Source organism: Alexandromys fortis, unplaced genomic scaffold (genome assembly GCF_014885135.2).
Source record: "Alexandromys fortis isolate MF-2015 unplaced genomic scaffold, M_Fortis_MF-2015_v1.1 scaffold_219, whole genome shotgun sequence".
Lineage (NCBI taxonomy): Eukaryota > Metazoa > Chordata > Mammalia > Rodentia > Cricetidae > Alexandromys > Alexandromys fortis.
Genome location: NW_026068092.1, coordinates 2,073,197 through 2,090,223, shown reverse-complemented (window position 1 = coordinate 2,090,223; position 17,027 = coordinate 2,073,197). Strand labels below are relative to the sequence as shown.

At 40.2% G+C, this 17,027-nt stretch overlaps 1 protein-coding gene across 2 annotated transcripts in view; it reads left to right on the top strand.

The window, feature by feature from the left end:
- Mapk1 (mitogen-activated protein kinase 1) overlaps positions 1–17,027 on the top strand; it is a 67,107-nt gene that overhangs the window by 18,932 nt on the left and 31,148 nt on the right. For both annotated transcript variants that reach the window (XM_050123000.1, XM_050122998.1), the window contains exon 2: positions 16,558–16,740. In XM_050123000.1, the coding sequence (XP_049978957.1) occupies positions 16,558–16,740 (183 nt within the window). The remainder of the gene's footprint in view (positions 1–16,557; positions 16,741–17,027) is intronic.

Below are 17,027 nucleotides of genomic sequence, written 5' to 3'. Positions count from 1 at the left end.
TGTGTCCAACATATTGAAGTGATTGGAGAGAGCCGCCCCCCCCCCCCCCCCCCCCCCCCCCCCCCCACGGGTAGGGGTGAGGGATTTCTAAGGTTCAGGACCCCTGATTAACTGACATTTGGTGAAAAGCGGGGGTTGGATTTTTATAGCTGCAAAGGTTCAGGACCCCTGATGGGCTGGCATTTGTCTAGGGGTGTCCTGGTGAAAAGCAATGGGTGTGTGCTGACAGGTGATCTACAATGGTTGGAATGTTAGGAATTTCCTTTGGATGGTCTGTTCCTGGGGGGTGCCAACTTACGGCTTTTCCTGGAACCTTGTGCTGCCCTGGGCCCCACAGAAAGATCTCTGTTTTCGGTTTCAGAAGCTCTCTAGTGACATTCCTAGCTTTGGAGTTTGTGTGTGCCTGTGGAGACCAGAAGTGAACATTGGGTGTCCTCCTCTATGGCTCTCCATCTTAGTTTCTGAGACAGGGTCTCTCACTAAGCCAGTTAGACTGGCTGGCCAGGAAACTTCAGGGTTCCTTGTCTCTGTTGCTGGGATAACAGGTGTTCACTGCTACCCCTGCCCTTTTTACATGGGTGTGAGTACTCAGGGTTGATTGAGCCAAGGTCCTCATGCTTGCATAGCAAGCAACAAGTGCTTTATCAATGTGTTTGGGCCATGCCCAAACATCTCTAGGATCACAAAGTTCTAACCAGCCTTGTAATCTTTAAACATGGGTGTGAGTCTTTTCCCTGGGCTTCAGTTTACCCTAAAATCTGGTCTATCCAAGTATATGTAAGAGGTGAGTCTTTACCTTGGGCTTTGGTTTACCTTAAAATCTGGTCAAACTAAGTATATGTAAGAGAATTATCCGTTGGGTGTCTGTCACAATTGCATGAGGGATTTCTAAGTTACTTAATTACTTGTTCTTGTTTCATCTCCAACAGCTAGTACATGCACAATATACAGTACTCAAGGATGTATAACAATATTAGTGATAGTGCCTTGGGGTGTTTTGATATTCCTGTTTACTTCCTTGCACCCTTCTTCAAGCAGGAAATATCTTATGTATTGTTTTATAACACCACTTTTAAAATCTCAGCTCTGGCCTTCAACACTGGGTGACTTAGACACTGCGTTTTTGAGACAGGATCTTTCTTACACAGTAGACCAAATGGGTCTGAAACTCACTGTATAGCCTAAGATGTTCTGGATCTCATGGTGATCTCCTGAATGATGGGAATGCTAACATTTACTGCTGTAACCTTAGCCTCCTTTCTCCTGGGTGAGACGTATTTATACCTTTGAAGTATAGAAATGATTGCATCGGCTAAATGACTATGTCTTGAGACTAGGGCTGGAAATGAAAGCCCTGAAGCAAATGATGGGTGTGTAGTCTAATTAATGTTTCTGAACGTAGGTAACTTCATGAAGGCTTTGGAAAAAAAAAAACTGTGTAAAAGACACTTAAATTTACCATTTTGGCTGGGCAGTTGTGGTACACACTTTTATCCCAGCACTTTAGGCAGAGGCACACAAATCTGCATTTGAGGCCAGCCTGATCTATAGATAAGAGTTCCAGAACAGTCAGGGCTACACAGAGAAATCCTGTCTTGAACAAACAAAAAAATCAAGGTTCGATTTTTGTGACCTTGAACTCACAACTGTCCTTCAGCCTCTCAGGTGTTGGGATTACAGTTGACAGTGCCACGTCTGGCAGGGCTAGAGAGATGGCTCAGTGGTTAAATCACTCTTTCTGAGAACCTAGGTTCAATTCTTGGCACCTATGTAGTGGTTGACAACCATCTGGAACACCAGTTCTAAGGGATCTGGTGTCCTCTTCTGGCATATGGTGCACGGATATATACGTAGGCAAAACACCTATACCCATAAAATAATAAATCTTTTTTAAAAAAAATGATGATGCCTTGGCATCTTAACTATTTTAATAAATACATTCAGTATTTGAGTATATTTACATTATATAATCAAGCTCCAGAATTCTCTTCTTTTTGCAAAGCTGAAAACATATACCCATTAAATAACTACTCTCCATTCCTCCCTCTCTTTATTCCCTGGCAATAATTCCCATTCTGCCTTATATGAATTTGGCTTTTTGTGACTGACTTACTTCATTTATCTTGATCTTAATGTCCTCAAGATTTATTTATCCATGCTATAGCCTGTGTCAGAATTCCCTTTTAAATGCAACTGAAGATAATCATTAAGCAAATTAAGCCATTCAAAGATGAGGTGGTTTTGTTTTACTTATGTGTTCTGCCTGCGTGAACACCTGGGAATTGAACTCAGGATCTCTGGAAAAGCAGCCAGTGCAGTGCTTTTAACCTCTGAGCCACCTCTCCAGCCCCCACAGATGAGTTTTTAAAAATCATTTGTGGTTCTTAATTTTCCTGCAGGCTATAAAGTCATGCATTGTATATTGACGTGAAAGTAGAAGCAAAGCAGAACTGTCTGGAGAAGAGAAACAAGACCAGTGGGAAGGGGAAAGAAGAAGGCAGAGGGTAGGTAGGGCTATGGAGCAAGGGATTTACTTAACATTGTATGACATACACTTGTATGAGAATGACCTTATATTGCACATTACCATGTACGGTTGAATAGGTTCTTAATTTTTTCATTTGACTTTTATATGTATAATTGTTTTATTTGCATATATGTCTATGTACCATATAGTTGTGTGTAGTGCCCATGGAGGTGATAAGAGGGTGTCAGATCCTCTGGGACTAGAGTTACAGAGAGTTGTGGGTGCTGGGAGTCCAACCTGGGCCCTCTCTGGAAGAGCAGTCTATGCTTTGATACTGAACTATCATTCCAGCCTCTTGATCTAGTCTTGAGCTTTCCCAGGTCCTGCCTTTTGTCATTGTCCACTTCACAGATTGTCTCAGGATGATCTGTACTGTTCCTCCTGAACTTGCTTCTTGCTATAGCCACATGTCTCCACTACTATCACTTTTTCTCAGTTGAAACATGTACACTCCCCAATATTTAGTCTGTCTCCCTGTTGGTCTTTTTTGAAATGGGTATTTTTTTTTCTTAACTTCTTTTTCCTCTATCTAAGGCAAATACATTTTTTTCTTGAGTATTTCATGCTAAAAGCCATTTCCTTTATAAAAAAAAGTTTCCTCCACATCTTTCCACGAGATATCTCTAGTCTTTTCAAAGTCTTTGACTTGTTATAGGTAGTTTTGGTTGGTTGGAAGGGTAAGGGTTGTGTTGACAGGGCTACAAGATTTCTGTACCCCGATATTAAGCCTCTCCATTGACAAACCAAACTGAATTAAGAATTAAAGTCCTGGTTTAATGAGTAAGACAACATCTGGGTAGTCTCAGTGGTAAAGAGAAAATCTTGAGGGAGAACCATGTGGCAAGTCGGTGGACTGCATCTTAAATTGCCTGTTAGCATGGTCCCTGTCATCTTTGAGGGGAGGAGCCGCTGTTTAGAGAGGGCTTTCTGAGACTGGGCAGGGTTTAGAGTGGGGGTGGGAGAGATGGAGCTCCCCCCAAACATCCCAGACTCTTCAGGGCACTGGGTTTATATCTGGCTACTTTTGCGGGCATAAGACAATGTGGGAATGGGAAGTTGAGGAATCAGTGGGGGAGTCAGTGGGCTCACGCCCAATGGGAGGTATGGGTGAAGAAGTTAGCTGCCATCCTGGAGACCTCAGGCATCTGTTCCCTGAGGGAGCTAAGAAGGCAAGTTAATAGGAAAAAAAATAGATTATTAACACTGGCCCTATGTGCGGGGTTAGCCATGGGAAGAGTGGAGATTGTCAGCAAGAATGGAATGGAGATGTGCCCTGGTTATAATACTGCTCACAACAGCCACCAGCTCAGCTGATTGTTATGCTTTCTTTTCTTTATTTTTTAAAGATTTGTTTATTATGTATATATAGTGTTCTGTCTGCATTACAGAAGAAGACACCAGATTTCATTATACATGGTTGTGAGCCACCATGTGGTTGCTGGGAATTGAACTCAGGATCTCTGGAAGAGTAGCCACTGCTCTTGACCTCTGAGCCATCTCTCCAGCCCCCCCCCCCCTTTTTTTTTTTTAAAGGTTTGGTCTCACGAGTTTAGTCTTGGCTGGCCTCGTACTTCACCAGGTAGACCAGGCTGGTCTTGAACTCAATAGAGAACCACCTGTCTCTGCCTCCTAGACTGATGGGATTAAAGGCCTGAGTCACCATACCCAGCTTCGGTAACTCTTGTGCCGTTGTGTTGCATAAAGTGCTCATAGCTCTGCATTCTAAAAGTGAAGGCAGTTCTTGCTTAAGCTTGTCTCTCCTTTAGGTTCCTATTTATTGTTTTACTTCTCCTCACTTCAGGCTCAAGTTCTCATTACTCTATTGAGTTTCTTGATTTACTTGTTTTTACTTTAATTAGTTTATTTAGTTTTTACTTTGCTTTATTTAGTTGTTGGGTTTCTTTCTTTCTCTCCTTTGGCTTTCTCTGTAGCTTTAGAGCCTGTCCTGGGACTAGCTCTTGTAGACCAGGCTGGCCTCGAATTCACAGAGATCCTCCTGCCTCTGCCTCCCTAGTGCTGGGATTAAAGGTGTGTGCCACCACTGCCCGGCGTCGTTGAGTTTTATTTTACTCTCTTACCCTGTTCCTCTTCTTTTATTGGGTCCCCTGGGATTGAACTCAGGTTTTCAGGTTTGGTTTGCCAGCAAGCACCTTTGACTACTGAGCCATCTTAACTAGCCCCTTGGTTTTTCTGTGTGTGTTTTGTTTCTGGTGTTTTTTTGCCCTGTGTACTTCTTACACTATATGATTGTGTATTACTATCTCTTTCACATATCTGTGAGTTACTTACGACATGTACTAGCAACCTAAAGTTAAATTTTATTTAAAATAAATTGTCCCTCATTTGTTTGACTTTCTTTTGCTTCACCATTTTTTTGTTTGTTTTGGTTTTGTGAGACAGGTTTTTTCTGTGGATCTTTGACTGTCCTGGAACTCAACTTTGTAGACCAGACTGGCCTCCAACTCAGATCCACCTGCCTCTGCCTTCAGTGCTAAGATTAAAAGTGTAAGACACTATTTTTAAATGAAACAATTCTAAGCTTTTTCTTAGTACAACAGCGCTCCCAGACTCTATCTGAAATGGAATGTCCAGATCAAATAAAAAAGTGTTTGTAGTGCATGGCCAGATTGCTCTGTATGCAGAAACAGGTTTGCATTTATGATACCATTAAACTTGTTAGCAATATCTTTGTGCCTCCTTAGTCTCCCTTGATGTGATTTTCTTTGCTGGGTTGGTAGAGTGCCTGCCTTGCATGTATAAAGCACTGGGTTCGATCTTACATTGTATAAACTGGATAGCATGCTGCACACCTGTAATTCCTACACTCAGGATGTCAAGGCAGGAGGATTAGAAGAAGTTCAGGTCATCCTTGGCTGTGTAAAAGTTGAGAACAGCCTAGGGTGTGTGTGCGCCTTTTTGTTGTTTTTTAGAGTATCGGGTAGTTAGAATTGCCTTATTCTATTGGGGTTGTTTGTAAAGCTAAATCTTTTACTCAGTTTTGCGCTTCTATCAAGTATTTGAATTATATTTAAGTAATTAGGCTGTTTATCCTTTAGAAATTGGGTATTAAATCTTTAGTTTATTATGAGAAGATAGACAGTAGAATAAGCTTCATTTAGAATTATTATAACTAGGTATGGTGGAACACACCTTTGATCCAGCACCCAGGTCCTAGCACTGCACAGTTTTAGCTTTCTCCCTTGTTTGTAATCTGTTCATCAGTGTGGTTCATTATCTTATGTTTGCCTTGTCTGTCCCTGTTTTATTCTACAGACAATAATCCAATTCAAAATCTTCAACTTTAGGGTTGTTTGCTTCTTTAGCCTAAGTTCCTTCAACAAGCCCCATCTTTTTCTTGAGTATAGTTGTATGTTTATTGCTCTTGGGGTTCTGATGCTTATAGGTCTCAGTAGGAAGAGCTAGGAAAATGTATGCATACTGACTTACAGATTGCGTCTTTTTCTGTATGTGTTAACTGATTGCTTGCCTAGGTGTCACTCATACCTTTAATCTTACCAGTCAAAAGGCAGAGGCAAGCAGATTTCTGTGAATTTGAGCCAGCCAGGACTACAGTTGTAAGCCCATAACTCAAATAAAAGTTCTAGCATCTGTGTGTAGTTTATTTCTTTATAACTTTAGCTTTAAAGTATCCCACTAAAGTATTGTCTGACAGAATTTTCCCTACTGTTCTTAGTGTGGTTCTGCAATTCATTTGTGTTACAATTAAGTTGATTTGTTACGTATTTATCCCATTTGGGATAACAACTACCATACTATTATTCTGTGAAATTCTCTTAAAGCACCTCTAATAGGTGCTAGGATTAGAAACATGGACCTCCACACCTGTCTTCCTCATTCATTTGCTTCTGCAGGATATACTACACATGAATTCACATTAATGTATTCAGCTTCTGTCCAATATGTGGTAGGTAGTGTATTACTTAGGGTTCTCCAGAGAAAGAAAACTGATGGATTGAAAATCAGTCTCTCTCTCTGTCTCTCACACACACACGATTTATTACAATGGCTTACAGTTATGATCTGACTCTTCTAATAGTAGCTGGCTCCCAGTGGAAAGTACAAGAATCCAGTAGTTGTTCCCGTCCACAGGGATGCATGTCTCAGATGGTTCCTCAGTATAACTGGATTACCAGACTAGAAAGCGGAGAGAGGACTTGCCAGTGAAAATGAGGGCAAGTAGGCAGAGAGCAAGCTTCCTTTCTCCATGTACTTAAATCCGCTGCCAGCAGAAGGTGTGGTCCCGATCAAAGGGGAATTCATTTATTCCCACATCAGATGATTTGATCAGGAAAAAAAACTCTCCCAGGTGTGCCCAGATACTTGGTTTGGTTTTTTTTGTTTGTTTGTTTGTTTTGTTTTGTTTTTTTGAGACAGGGTTTTTCTGCAGCTTTGGAGGCTGTCTTGGAACTAGCTCTTGTAGACCAGGCTGGCCTTGAACTCCCAGAGTTCTGCCTGCCTCTACTGGGATTAAAGATCTGCGCTGCCACTGCCCGGCCGTACACTTGGTTTTTAGTTAGTTCTAGATGTGATCAGATTGACAAGAGTAGCTATTACAGGTTGGTTTTCTTCTCTTCATGAACTTGTACATCATCCTTGTGCAGGTGCCGTGCTGCTCTTCTCTGTATTGGTGCGTGGGCAGAGCTTTCTTATTTTGTAATTTAGCAGTATTGCAGCACATGTAAGGCATATCTAGGTCAGGACAAAAACTCAGCTCTCTTGATTTGAATACTATATTTTCTTCTGACAAATTAGTTCTTTTTTAGAGTAGCATATTGGAAAATGTAATAAACAGTAAGATTGGGGGGGGGCTTGGTGTGCTGTTCTAGAAGAGGACCCAGCATCAGTTCTCAACACCCATATATGGTAACTTAGGGTATCTAATTTCTCCTTCTGGTATCTTGAGTTTCTTCATGCTTATGCACATGTTCATGAAGATATGCTCATTGCACATAAAAGTAATAAGTAACTAAATAAATCTGTTTGGTTTTTGGCAGGTGGGGGTGTTTTTGTTTGAGACAGTCTTACTATGCATTTTTGGCTGTTCTAGAACTCTCTGTATAGATCAGACTGGCCTTAAATTCACAGAGATAGATACCCCTGTCTCTACCTCCTGAGTGTAGGAATTAAAGGTGTGCATCACCGTGCCTGTTGTATAAATCTTAGAAAGAAAGAAACTTTAAAATAGTTTTAAGGCCAGAACATGTTGAAAAATGCATTCGCAGCCATCAGCATTAGCCCAGAGCACCTAGAGGTTACTTATGGCATCAGATTTTACAGTACCTGTAAGGTATTGGAGCCTACACGCTAATCATTTGACTGGCTCCAAAGCACTTATTACTGTTGGTTTCAGAGCCAAAATGGCTTTAGGCTACCTTCTGTTCTTTTATATCCTCATTTAATGACTTGAACTTGCTTTAAAAAAAAAAGAAAAAGAAAAGGACAAAAACCCAGTTGCAGTGGTTGGTGCACTATGAGAGAGCTAAGTTAAAGTAAGGAATACTTTTAAAGCAATCATTATCATCTACCTACTTATTTTTGGAACAATAATTTGGATCAGTCTAACTTGCTTAGCATCTGAAGACGAGTTAATTTTTATCTGTGAAATGAAGTACTGTAGTTTTGTGTTCAGATAATTAAAGTTCTCCAAAATGGGAGGTTTAGAGAACAGCTTAATGGCTTCCTCTAAAAATAATCCATTCACAGTTGATAGGTAGCATTTTGGTTGCTTAACATTGTGTACAGTGTGTGATAGTTTTACATAACCACTTTATTTAGACAAATAATATTGAGCTTTTGCCATGCGATCTGACTGCATGACAGGTAGCTAGAGAGGATAGAGAGAAAAGCGAAACATACTCAGAAATTCCATACCAAAACATAGGGAGATTGTGGATGGCTAGGCATTTGTTCCAAAGGTGTTGTCATTAATCAAAACCTGTTCAGAACATTTCCCTTGGAGTTGCCTTCAATATCAACCACAAACCATGAAAGAAACCAGCCCCGTAATTTTGTATCATAGCTCAGTGTGTGTAAGGGTGCATGTTCTTATAAGGTGGGTGTGAGCGTGCATGAATGGGTGTGGTTTCTCATAAGTGCCTCTACCTTGTATTCTTTTAAGAGATTTGGTTGTGTTTGTTTTGTTTTTTAAGACGGGGTTTCTCTGTGTAGCCATGGCTTTCCAGAACTCACTCTGTAGACTAGGCTGGTCTTGAAATCAAAGATCTGCCTGCCTCTGCCTCTCAAAAGTCCAGCAAAAAAATGTTATAATTGTTATAATTATTGTTTTTTATGTCTGTGTCTATATGAGTTAAATGTCACAGGTGTATAGCTGCACTTGTAAGTCAAAGGTGGATATTTGGTTCCTTGGGACTAGAGTTAAAGGTGGTTGTGAGCCAACTGGTGTAGATGCACAAGTTCTCTGAAAGAGCAGCCAGCATGCATCTCTCCTCCCCTCCCCTCCCCTCCCCTCCTCTCCTCCTCCCTCCCTCTCTCTCTCTGTCTCTTTGAAATAGAATTTCTTCCTGAAGCTTGGGGCTCTGCTGTTGGATTAGAATAGCTGGCCTGCCATTCCTAGGAATCTGTCTATCTCCACCTTCCCAGGATTGAGATTATGAGCACACACCATCGAGCCTTGCTTCACATGTGTGTGCTGGGAATCAGGTTTTCATGCTTGTATGGCATGTACTTTACCAACTGTCTTAGTTAAGGTTTCTATTACTGTGAAGAGATACCATGATCTCAGCAGCTCTTACAAGGAAAACATTTAATTGAGGTGATAGCTTATAGTTTCAGAGATTTATTTAGTCCATTATCATCATGGTAGTGTGCAGGTAGACATGGTGCTGGCTGCATCTTGATCAGAAGGCACTAGGAAGTGAACTGTGACACTGGACATACTCCACTACCACCTGGCAAAAACTTTCATTTTATCCAAAAGTTAGAGGCAAAGAGGCTGGGCCTGGTATAGGCTTTTGAAATATCAAAGCCCACCTTCCAGTGACACACCTAATTCTTCCTAAACAGTTCCAGCTGGGAACTAACATTCAAATATATGGGCCTGTGGGGATCATTCTTATTCCAACCACCACATTCCATTCCCTGACCCCTAGAGGCAGAGGCTCATGACCATATCATAATATAAAATGTATTCAGTCCAACTTTGAAAGTCCCCATAGTCTTTCACGGTTTCAACACATTTTCAAAATCCGAAGTCTCTTCTGAGACTCAAGACAATCTTTTAACCATAAAGCCCTATAAAAGCAAAAGGCAAATTGCATACTTCCAACAAATGGCATAGAATTTGCCTTTCCAAAGGGATGAAAGAGTGATTATTGAGGAAATTCTGAGCCAAAACAAGATCCACCTGCCTCTGCTTTCTGAGCCAAAACAAGACCTAAACCCTGCAGGGCAAACTCCAAATCCTGTAGCTCTACATCTCATGTCAAAAAAGCTTAAATAGCTCTTCAGATCTCCAACTCCTTCCAGCTTTGTAGACTGCAACATACTTCTCTCTTTTGGACTGGTTCCATTCTCTTTTGGTAGTTGTCCTCAGCAGATGTCCCATGGCACTGTCCTGTCATCTCCAACATCTTGTGGCCTCCATCAGAATCCAGGCTTAACTTTCACAGCTTCATGCAGTGGCTCTCCAGGTCTCCATACAGGGACACCCTTGACTTCAACGGCATCCCTCTATAGCTGTGGAAGATTCTGTTCCTGACTCTGTCTAGAACCATGTGTTTGTTCAATTCTGCCTTGAGATAGAACTGGCCCTCTCCTTGAATTGTATCTGCATAAACTTTGCTTTATAGTTGAGTTGCTCTTTAGGCAGAGGAAATTCTCAGGTCTCATCCTAAGGGCCCCATTTTGAATTTTTCTCATTATGGTTGGGATTGTAGACTTGAAAAAAAAATCTTACACAAGAATATTAGAGGCGGAGCCTGTATTCTGTCATATTGGAAGGTACGCGTTTCCTTGCAACCTCTTGGTAGTGGCTAATAGCGGCTTGTTTTTTTCTATGTAAAGTAACTTTTTTCATTTTGTCCTCAAGCTTTGGGACAGTTTCAGAACTGCATCTGAAATAACCTTGGGCCATTCTGGGTCATCGATGTTGATGTAATCCTTGGCAGGTGGATCTCTGTGGGTTCAAGACCAGCCTGGTCTACAAAGCAAGTTCCAGGACAGCCAAGGCTATACAAAGAAACCCTGTCTCGAAAAACCTAAAATGTGCACCTGGAGTTTAGAACCAATTTTTCATTCTTTCTCTAATATCCTTATTTGGAATTTTAATCTCTTTGTGTTAGTATTTCTGTGAGGGTAATGTTGTGTATTGACGTCTCCATTCCTCACTAAATTCAGAGCTCAAGAGCAGGAATTTTTTTTTTCCCTCCACCACCCTTAAGATGAAGTCTTTCAAAAAGGAAGTACATTTCAAGTAGCTTGAGTTCCCCAGAAGCTGTGACCAGCATTTTCTTGTTGCTGTGGTAACCCTATCAAAACAGGAAATGAAGTTGCTTTACCATGACTATTCATAATTGACTCATGTTAAATCCCATTTCTTCCCTAAGTGTTCACAAAGCTTCTGTTAAATAATATCCAGAATTTTATGGCCTTTGTGTCTATCGTTTCCAGAACAGCTTCTGGAACCTGTTCCAACTCATCTCAGCCCTGGAATAGACCGTATATCCAAAGTCCTGTGTCTCCCCCCCCCCTTTTAAATTCTTTTATTCTTGATAATTTTGTGCATATATGCAATGTGTCTATCCAATTCTTTCTTCCCACTTCTGCCAAAGTCCTCCCACATTCCTGTTCTCTTATTTTTCTTATAACCTTTGAGTTCAATTAGTGTACCTACATGGACATGGGGCCATCTACCAGGAGATAGACAACCCACCAGCAGCTGTGCCTCCAAAGAAAAATAACTTCTTTCCCAGCAACCATCACTTGCCAGTTACTCCTCAGCTATTATTGGATGTCATGAACGCTTCTCTCATTCATGCTGGTGTGATCATATGCAGAATTTCACATCATTCCTCCCTATCCTCCAACTCTTACACTCTTTCCCCATCTCCCATGAAATTTCCCGAGACCGGGGTATGGGGACATGATACAGACTGAACATTTCAGCAGTCACTTGTTCCCAGCACTTTGACCATTTTCAAGTCTCTGCATTGACTGCTGCCCACTGCAGAAAGTTTCTCTGACCAAGATTGAGAAAGTATTGAAATTAATGGGTTTAGGGGCTAGAGAGATGGCTCAATGGTTCAGAGCACTAGTTGTTCTTCTAGAGGACTCTGGTTCAATTCCCAGCACCCACATGACAGCTCACAGTTGTCTGTAACTCCGGTTCCAGGGGATCTGACACCTTCACACGAATGCACATGAATTTAAATTTAAATTAAAATAAATTTAAAGTTTTTTTTTAAAGACCCTTTAAAAGAAACTTACGGGTATAGATATATTTAGAAGGCAATTTGACAGCATGTCCAGTTGGCAAAACAGCATTAGTAGATTCTCCTCAAGGACCCATGGCTTCCCTGGCCGTGGACTTTTAGTACCAGACACAGCTCTCCTGTAGAGCAGACTTCAAATCCAATCCAGAAGTGATGCTGTGTACTAACTTGGGCCTCCTGGAACAACAGTGTGAACTCTTATCCACTGACCCAGGCATTTACTACATGACTTAGGCTGGTCTGGAACTTCCTATATAGACCAGGCTGGTCTTGAACTCAGAGATCCACCTGCCTCTGCCTCCTTAGTACTGAGATTATAGGCATGTGCCATCAGGACAGATACTGTAGCTCACTTTCCCCTTTCTTTTAAAAATTTTACTTTATGTAAATGAGCCTTTTCCTGAATGTGTATCTGCAGACAAGAGCAGGCCACACTATATGAACAGGATCATGGCTTCCTTTCATGTGAAGCTGGAAGTGGATGGTGTCAAACCTTCAAACAAAAAAATCATTTTGATTATTTCACCACCAAGACAGGTGATATAGTAGAAAGCTGCACTGATGCTTGACTCCTAAACAGTCCCATTAGACAAACCCATTGTCCTGGCCACACCTTTGATCCCAGCACTCAGGTAGGCAGGGGCAGGCAGATCTGAGTTCTGGAACAGCCTGGGCTAGAAAGACCCTGCTTTAAAAGTAAATAAATAGCTCGGCAGTGGTGGCACATGCCTTTAATCCCAGTACTCAGGAAGCAGATCTTTGAGTTTGAGTGTGGTCTACAGAGCGAGTTCCAGAACAGTTAGGGCTACACAGAGAAACCCTGCCTCAAAAACAAACAAACTAGACTAAATAAATTAGTAAATATAAATAAATATGCGAACAAACAAAATAAAAGCCAATCCTGGCAGATTATAATTCTGTAAATCAGGCCAGATTTGACTATGGTATTCAGTGAAAACTAAGAATTTGTAATGTTGAGTTTTTGACCAGTATTTTACAACTTTTTTTTTTAATTTAATTTTTGCCGTGCTGAAGGATCGAATAACGCAGCTTTATGATGCTACCAGGCAGCTTTCTGGCACTGAGCTGACAATCCCAAACATTAGTTAACTGTGGGATTTTTTAAAAAATATTTTTATGGTCTATTTAAATTTATTTTATGTGCATTGGTGTGAAGGTGTCAGATCCCCTGCAACTGGATCTTCAGACAGTTGTGAGCTGCCATGTGGGTGCTGGGAACTGAACCCAGGTCCTCTGGAAGAGCAGTCAGTGCTCTTAACCACTGAGCCATCTCTCCAGCCCCCTTGTTAACTGTTTTAATGGTGTTTTTTCTTTGTTATGATTACCAAAGAGAGTATTTATTTCTTCTATCTATCTATTTATTTATTTATTTATTTTTGTTTGTTTGTTTGTTTTTGAGACAGAGTTTCTCTGGGTCCTGGAACTCTATAGACCAGGATGGCCTTGAACTCAAAGAGATCCACCTGCCTCTGCCTCCCAGTAAGGTGTGTACCACCAACAACAACCTAAAGTAGGCCCAAGTATAGATAGACTTGCCTAAACTGTACATCCTTTTGCCTGCCTCCCTGAAAACCACTGCTTTGGGCCCTACTGTACAAACCAAGGAAAATAACATTTAAATACTTAATTCTGTTTAAGAATTGTATTTCATTTCAAAGTATTTGGGGGCAATACAGCGTGTTAATGGCATCGTGAGATGATTGCAACCACCACCAAGGTTACTCCTAAAGCATCATCTTCGGGTGGACCTCAACAGAGGTATCAGTAAAAATAAATACCATTTTAGAAGCATGAACTTTAGAATAATAAACTGTTTCACTGTGTTACGGTTCTAGTACTTAATGAGGAAACAAAATATTTCATTGCCTTAGTCAGTGGCCAGATGTTGACATTTATTAATATAAAATGCCTTTGTAGAAAATATTTAAGTAAATGACTGCCCCCCAAAAAAGATAGTAGTAATATTGAAAAATTTGAACCATCCTGAAATTGAAAGTGAAATATTTATTGCTTCTGTTCAGAATATTTAGTTGTGTCTTTAGGATAGCTTGGGAAAAACTAAAGTCCTATCATGGCTGTGAAAGTATTTTTGTTTTATTTTGTTTTTTTTGTTTTACATTTTTTTATTGATATTTATTGAGTTCTACATTTTTCTCTGCTCCCCTCCCTGCCTCTCCCCTATCCCCCTTCAACCCTCCCTCAAGGTCCCCATGCTCCCAATTTACTCAGGAGATCTTGTCTTTTTCTACTTCCCATATAGATTAGATCCGTGTATGTCTCTTAGAGTCCTCATTGTTGTCTAGGTTCTCTGGGATTGTGATTTGTAGGCTGGTTTTCTTTGCTTTATGTTTAAAAACCACCTATGAGTGAGTACATGTGATAATTGTCTTTCTGTGTCTGGGCTACCTCACTCAAAATAATGTTATCTAGCTCCATCCATTTTCCTGCAAAATTCAAGCTGTTGTTATTTTTTTCTGCTGTGTAGTACTCCATTGTGTAAATGTACCACATTTTTCTTGTCCATTCTTCAATCGAGGGGCATTTAGGTTGTTTCCCTGGCTATGACAAAGTTGCTATGAACATAGTTGAGCACATGTCTTTGTGGTACGATTGAGCCTCCTTTGGGTATACACCCAAAAGTGGTATTGTGGGTCTTAAGGAAGGCTGTTTCCTAATTTTTGAAAAATCGCCATACAGATACCTAAAACGGCTGTACCAATTTGCATTCCCACCAGCAACGCAGAAGTGTTCCCTTTTCCCCACAAGCTCTCTAGCATAAGTTGTCATCAGTGTTTTTGATCTTGGCCATTCTTACAGGTGTAAGATGGAATCTCAGAGTTGCTTTGATTTGCATTTCTCTGATGACTAAGGATGTTGAACATTTCTAAGTGTCTTTCAGCCATTTTAGATTCTTCTGTTGAGAGTTCTCTGTTTAGGTCTGTACTCCATATTTTTTGGATTATGTGATCTTTTGGTGTCCCAATTTCTTGAGTTCTTTGTATATTTTGATAATCAGACCTCTGTCTGATGTGGGGTTTGTGAAGATCTTTTCCCATTCTGTAGGCTGTCTTTTGTCTTGTTGACCATGACCTTTGCTTTACAGAAGCTTTTCCGTTTCAGGAGGTCCCATTTATTAATTGTTTCTCTCAGTGTCTGTGCTGCAGGGGTTATATTTAGGAAGTGGTTCCCTGTGCCAATGCGTTAAAGTGTACTTCCCACTTTCTCTTCTATAAGGTTCAGTGTGGCTGGCTTTATGTTGAGATCTTTGATCCATTTGGACTTGAGTTTTGTGCATGGTGATAGATATGGGTCTGTTTTCATTCTTCTACAGGTTGATATCCAGTTATGCCAGTACCACTTGTTAAATATGCTTTCTTTTTTTCATTTGATATTTTTTGCTTCTTTATCAAAGATCAGATGTTTGAAGATGTGTGAATTGATATTCGGGTCTTCTATTCAGTTCCATTGGTCCTCCTGTCTGTTCTTATGCCAGTACCAGGCTGTTTTCAGTACTGTAGCTCTGTAGTAGAGTTTGAAGTCAGGGATTGTGATGCCTCCAGAAGTTTTTTTGGCTATCCTGGGTTTTTTGCTTTTCCATATGAAGGTTCTTTCGAGATCTTTGAAGAATTTTGCTCGGATTTTACTGGGCATTGCGTTGAATCCGTGAAAGTATTTTTTAGAAGATTACTTTGTAGGTTTTGTTACAGAATTACTCCAGTATTATAATTCAGTTTCTTGAAAGCAATAACAACAAAAATAGTCCTGTTTTGTTCACATAAGTTGATAATTGGGCTAGAGAGATCCCTTGGTGGTTAAGAGTACTTGCTGTTCTTGCAGAACTTCCAGGTTCCATTCCCAGTAGCTAGATGGCAGCTCCCAACTGTCTGTAACTCCATTTCAGAAAGGTCTAATGCCCTTTCTAGCCTCCTCAGGTACTGTATACTTGTGTACCGTCACATATGGAGACAAGCATCTATATACACAAAATAAAAATAAGCAAAAAAATTATTTTAAGAAAAAAATAGGTTGAGGTTGATAAAGGAGACAAGCATCCATATATACAAAGTAAAAATAAACAAATCTTTTTAAAAAAAAATATGAGCTTGAGATTGATCAAAAACAGTTAAGCTTTCCAAATCTGGTTTTTAGTGGCAAACCTGTTGGTTGATTTTATATGATGTTTCTGCTGAGTCAGGGAATTCAATACAACTGTCAGTAGTTATTTTGGAGGCAGAAATGTTCTAAGAAAATGTATCTGCTATTTAAGAAAATGGGAAAATGTGCTGATTTTTGTTGTTGTTGTTGGTTTGTCTTGTGGGTTTTGTTTTGTGTCCTGTTTATGGAAATGAGCATTCATCTTGTGAGTAGTAGCTCTTAGGTGTCAGTCAGCATCTGCTGCCTGCTTTACCTTCAAGTACCAGTACAGATATTAAAACTTTAATACTTTACAGGTTTGTATTCCTTCTGCCAAAAAATTCTGTGAGCTGTTTTTAATACTGTCTTCTCACTCATAGCACCTTTTTAAATTTTTATTTTTAGCTCTGCCTATGATAATCTCAACAAAGTTCGAGTTGCTATCAAGAAAATCAGTCCTTTTGAGCACCAGACATACTGCCAGAGAACCCTAAGAGAGATAAAAATCTTACTGCGCTTCAGACATGAGAATATCATTGGCATCAATGACATCATCCGGGCACCAACCATTGAGCAAATGAAAGATGTGTATCCTTTTCTAACATTAGCCACCGCCGCTGCTGCTTGATCACTTTGTGGACTAAATAACTGGACTCAAGGAAGAGTACATTAAAAGCATTCTTTTAATCACTCTGCCCATACACATATAGCATGTTAAGAGGAGAGATTGTAATCTGTTTGCACTTACTTTAGTGTTTAAAGCATTTTACTCTTTTCTCCATTTTATCAGTTTTTGGTAACTAATTTTAGTTATGTTTTAGGTGAGTCCAGTGTTTTCTGTATCAGTCTATAACAATTTTCTTTCATTTTAGTTT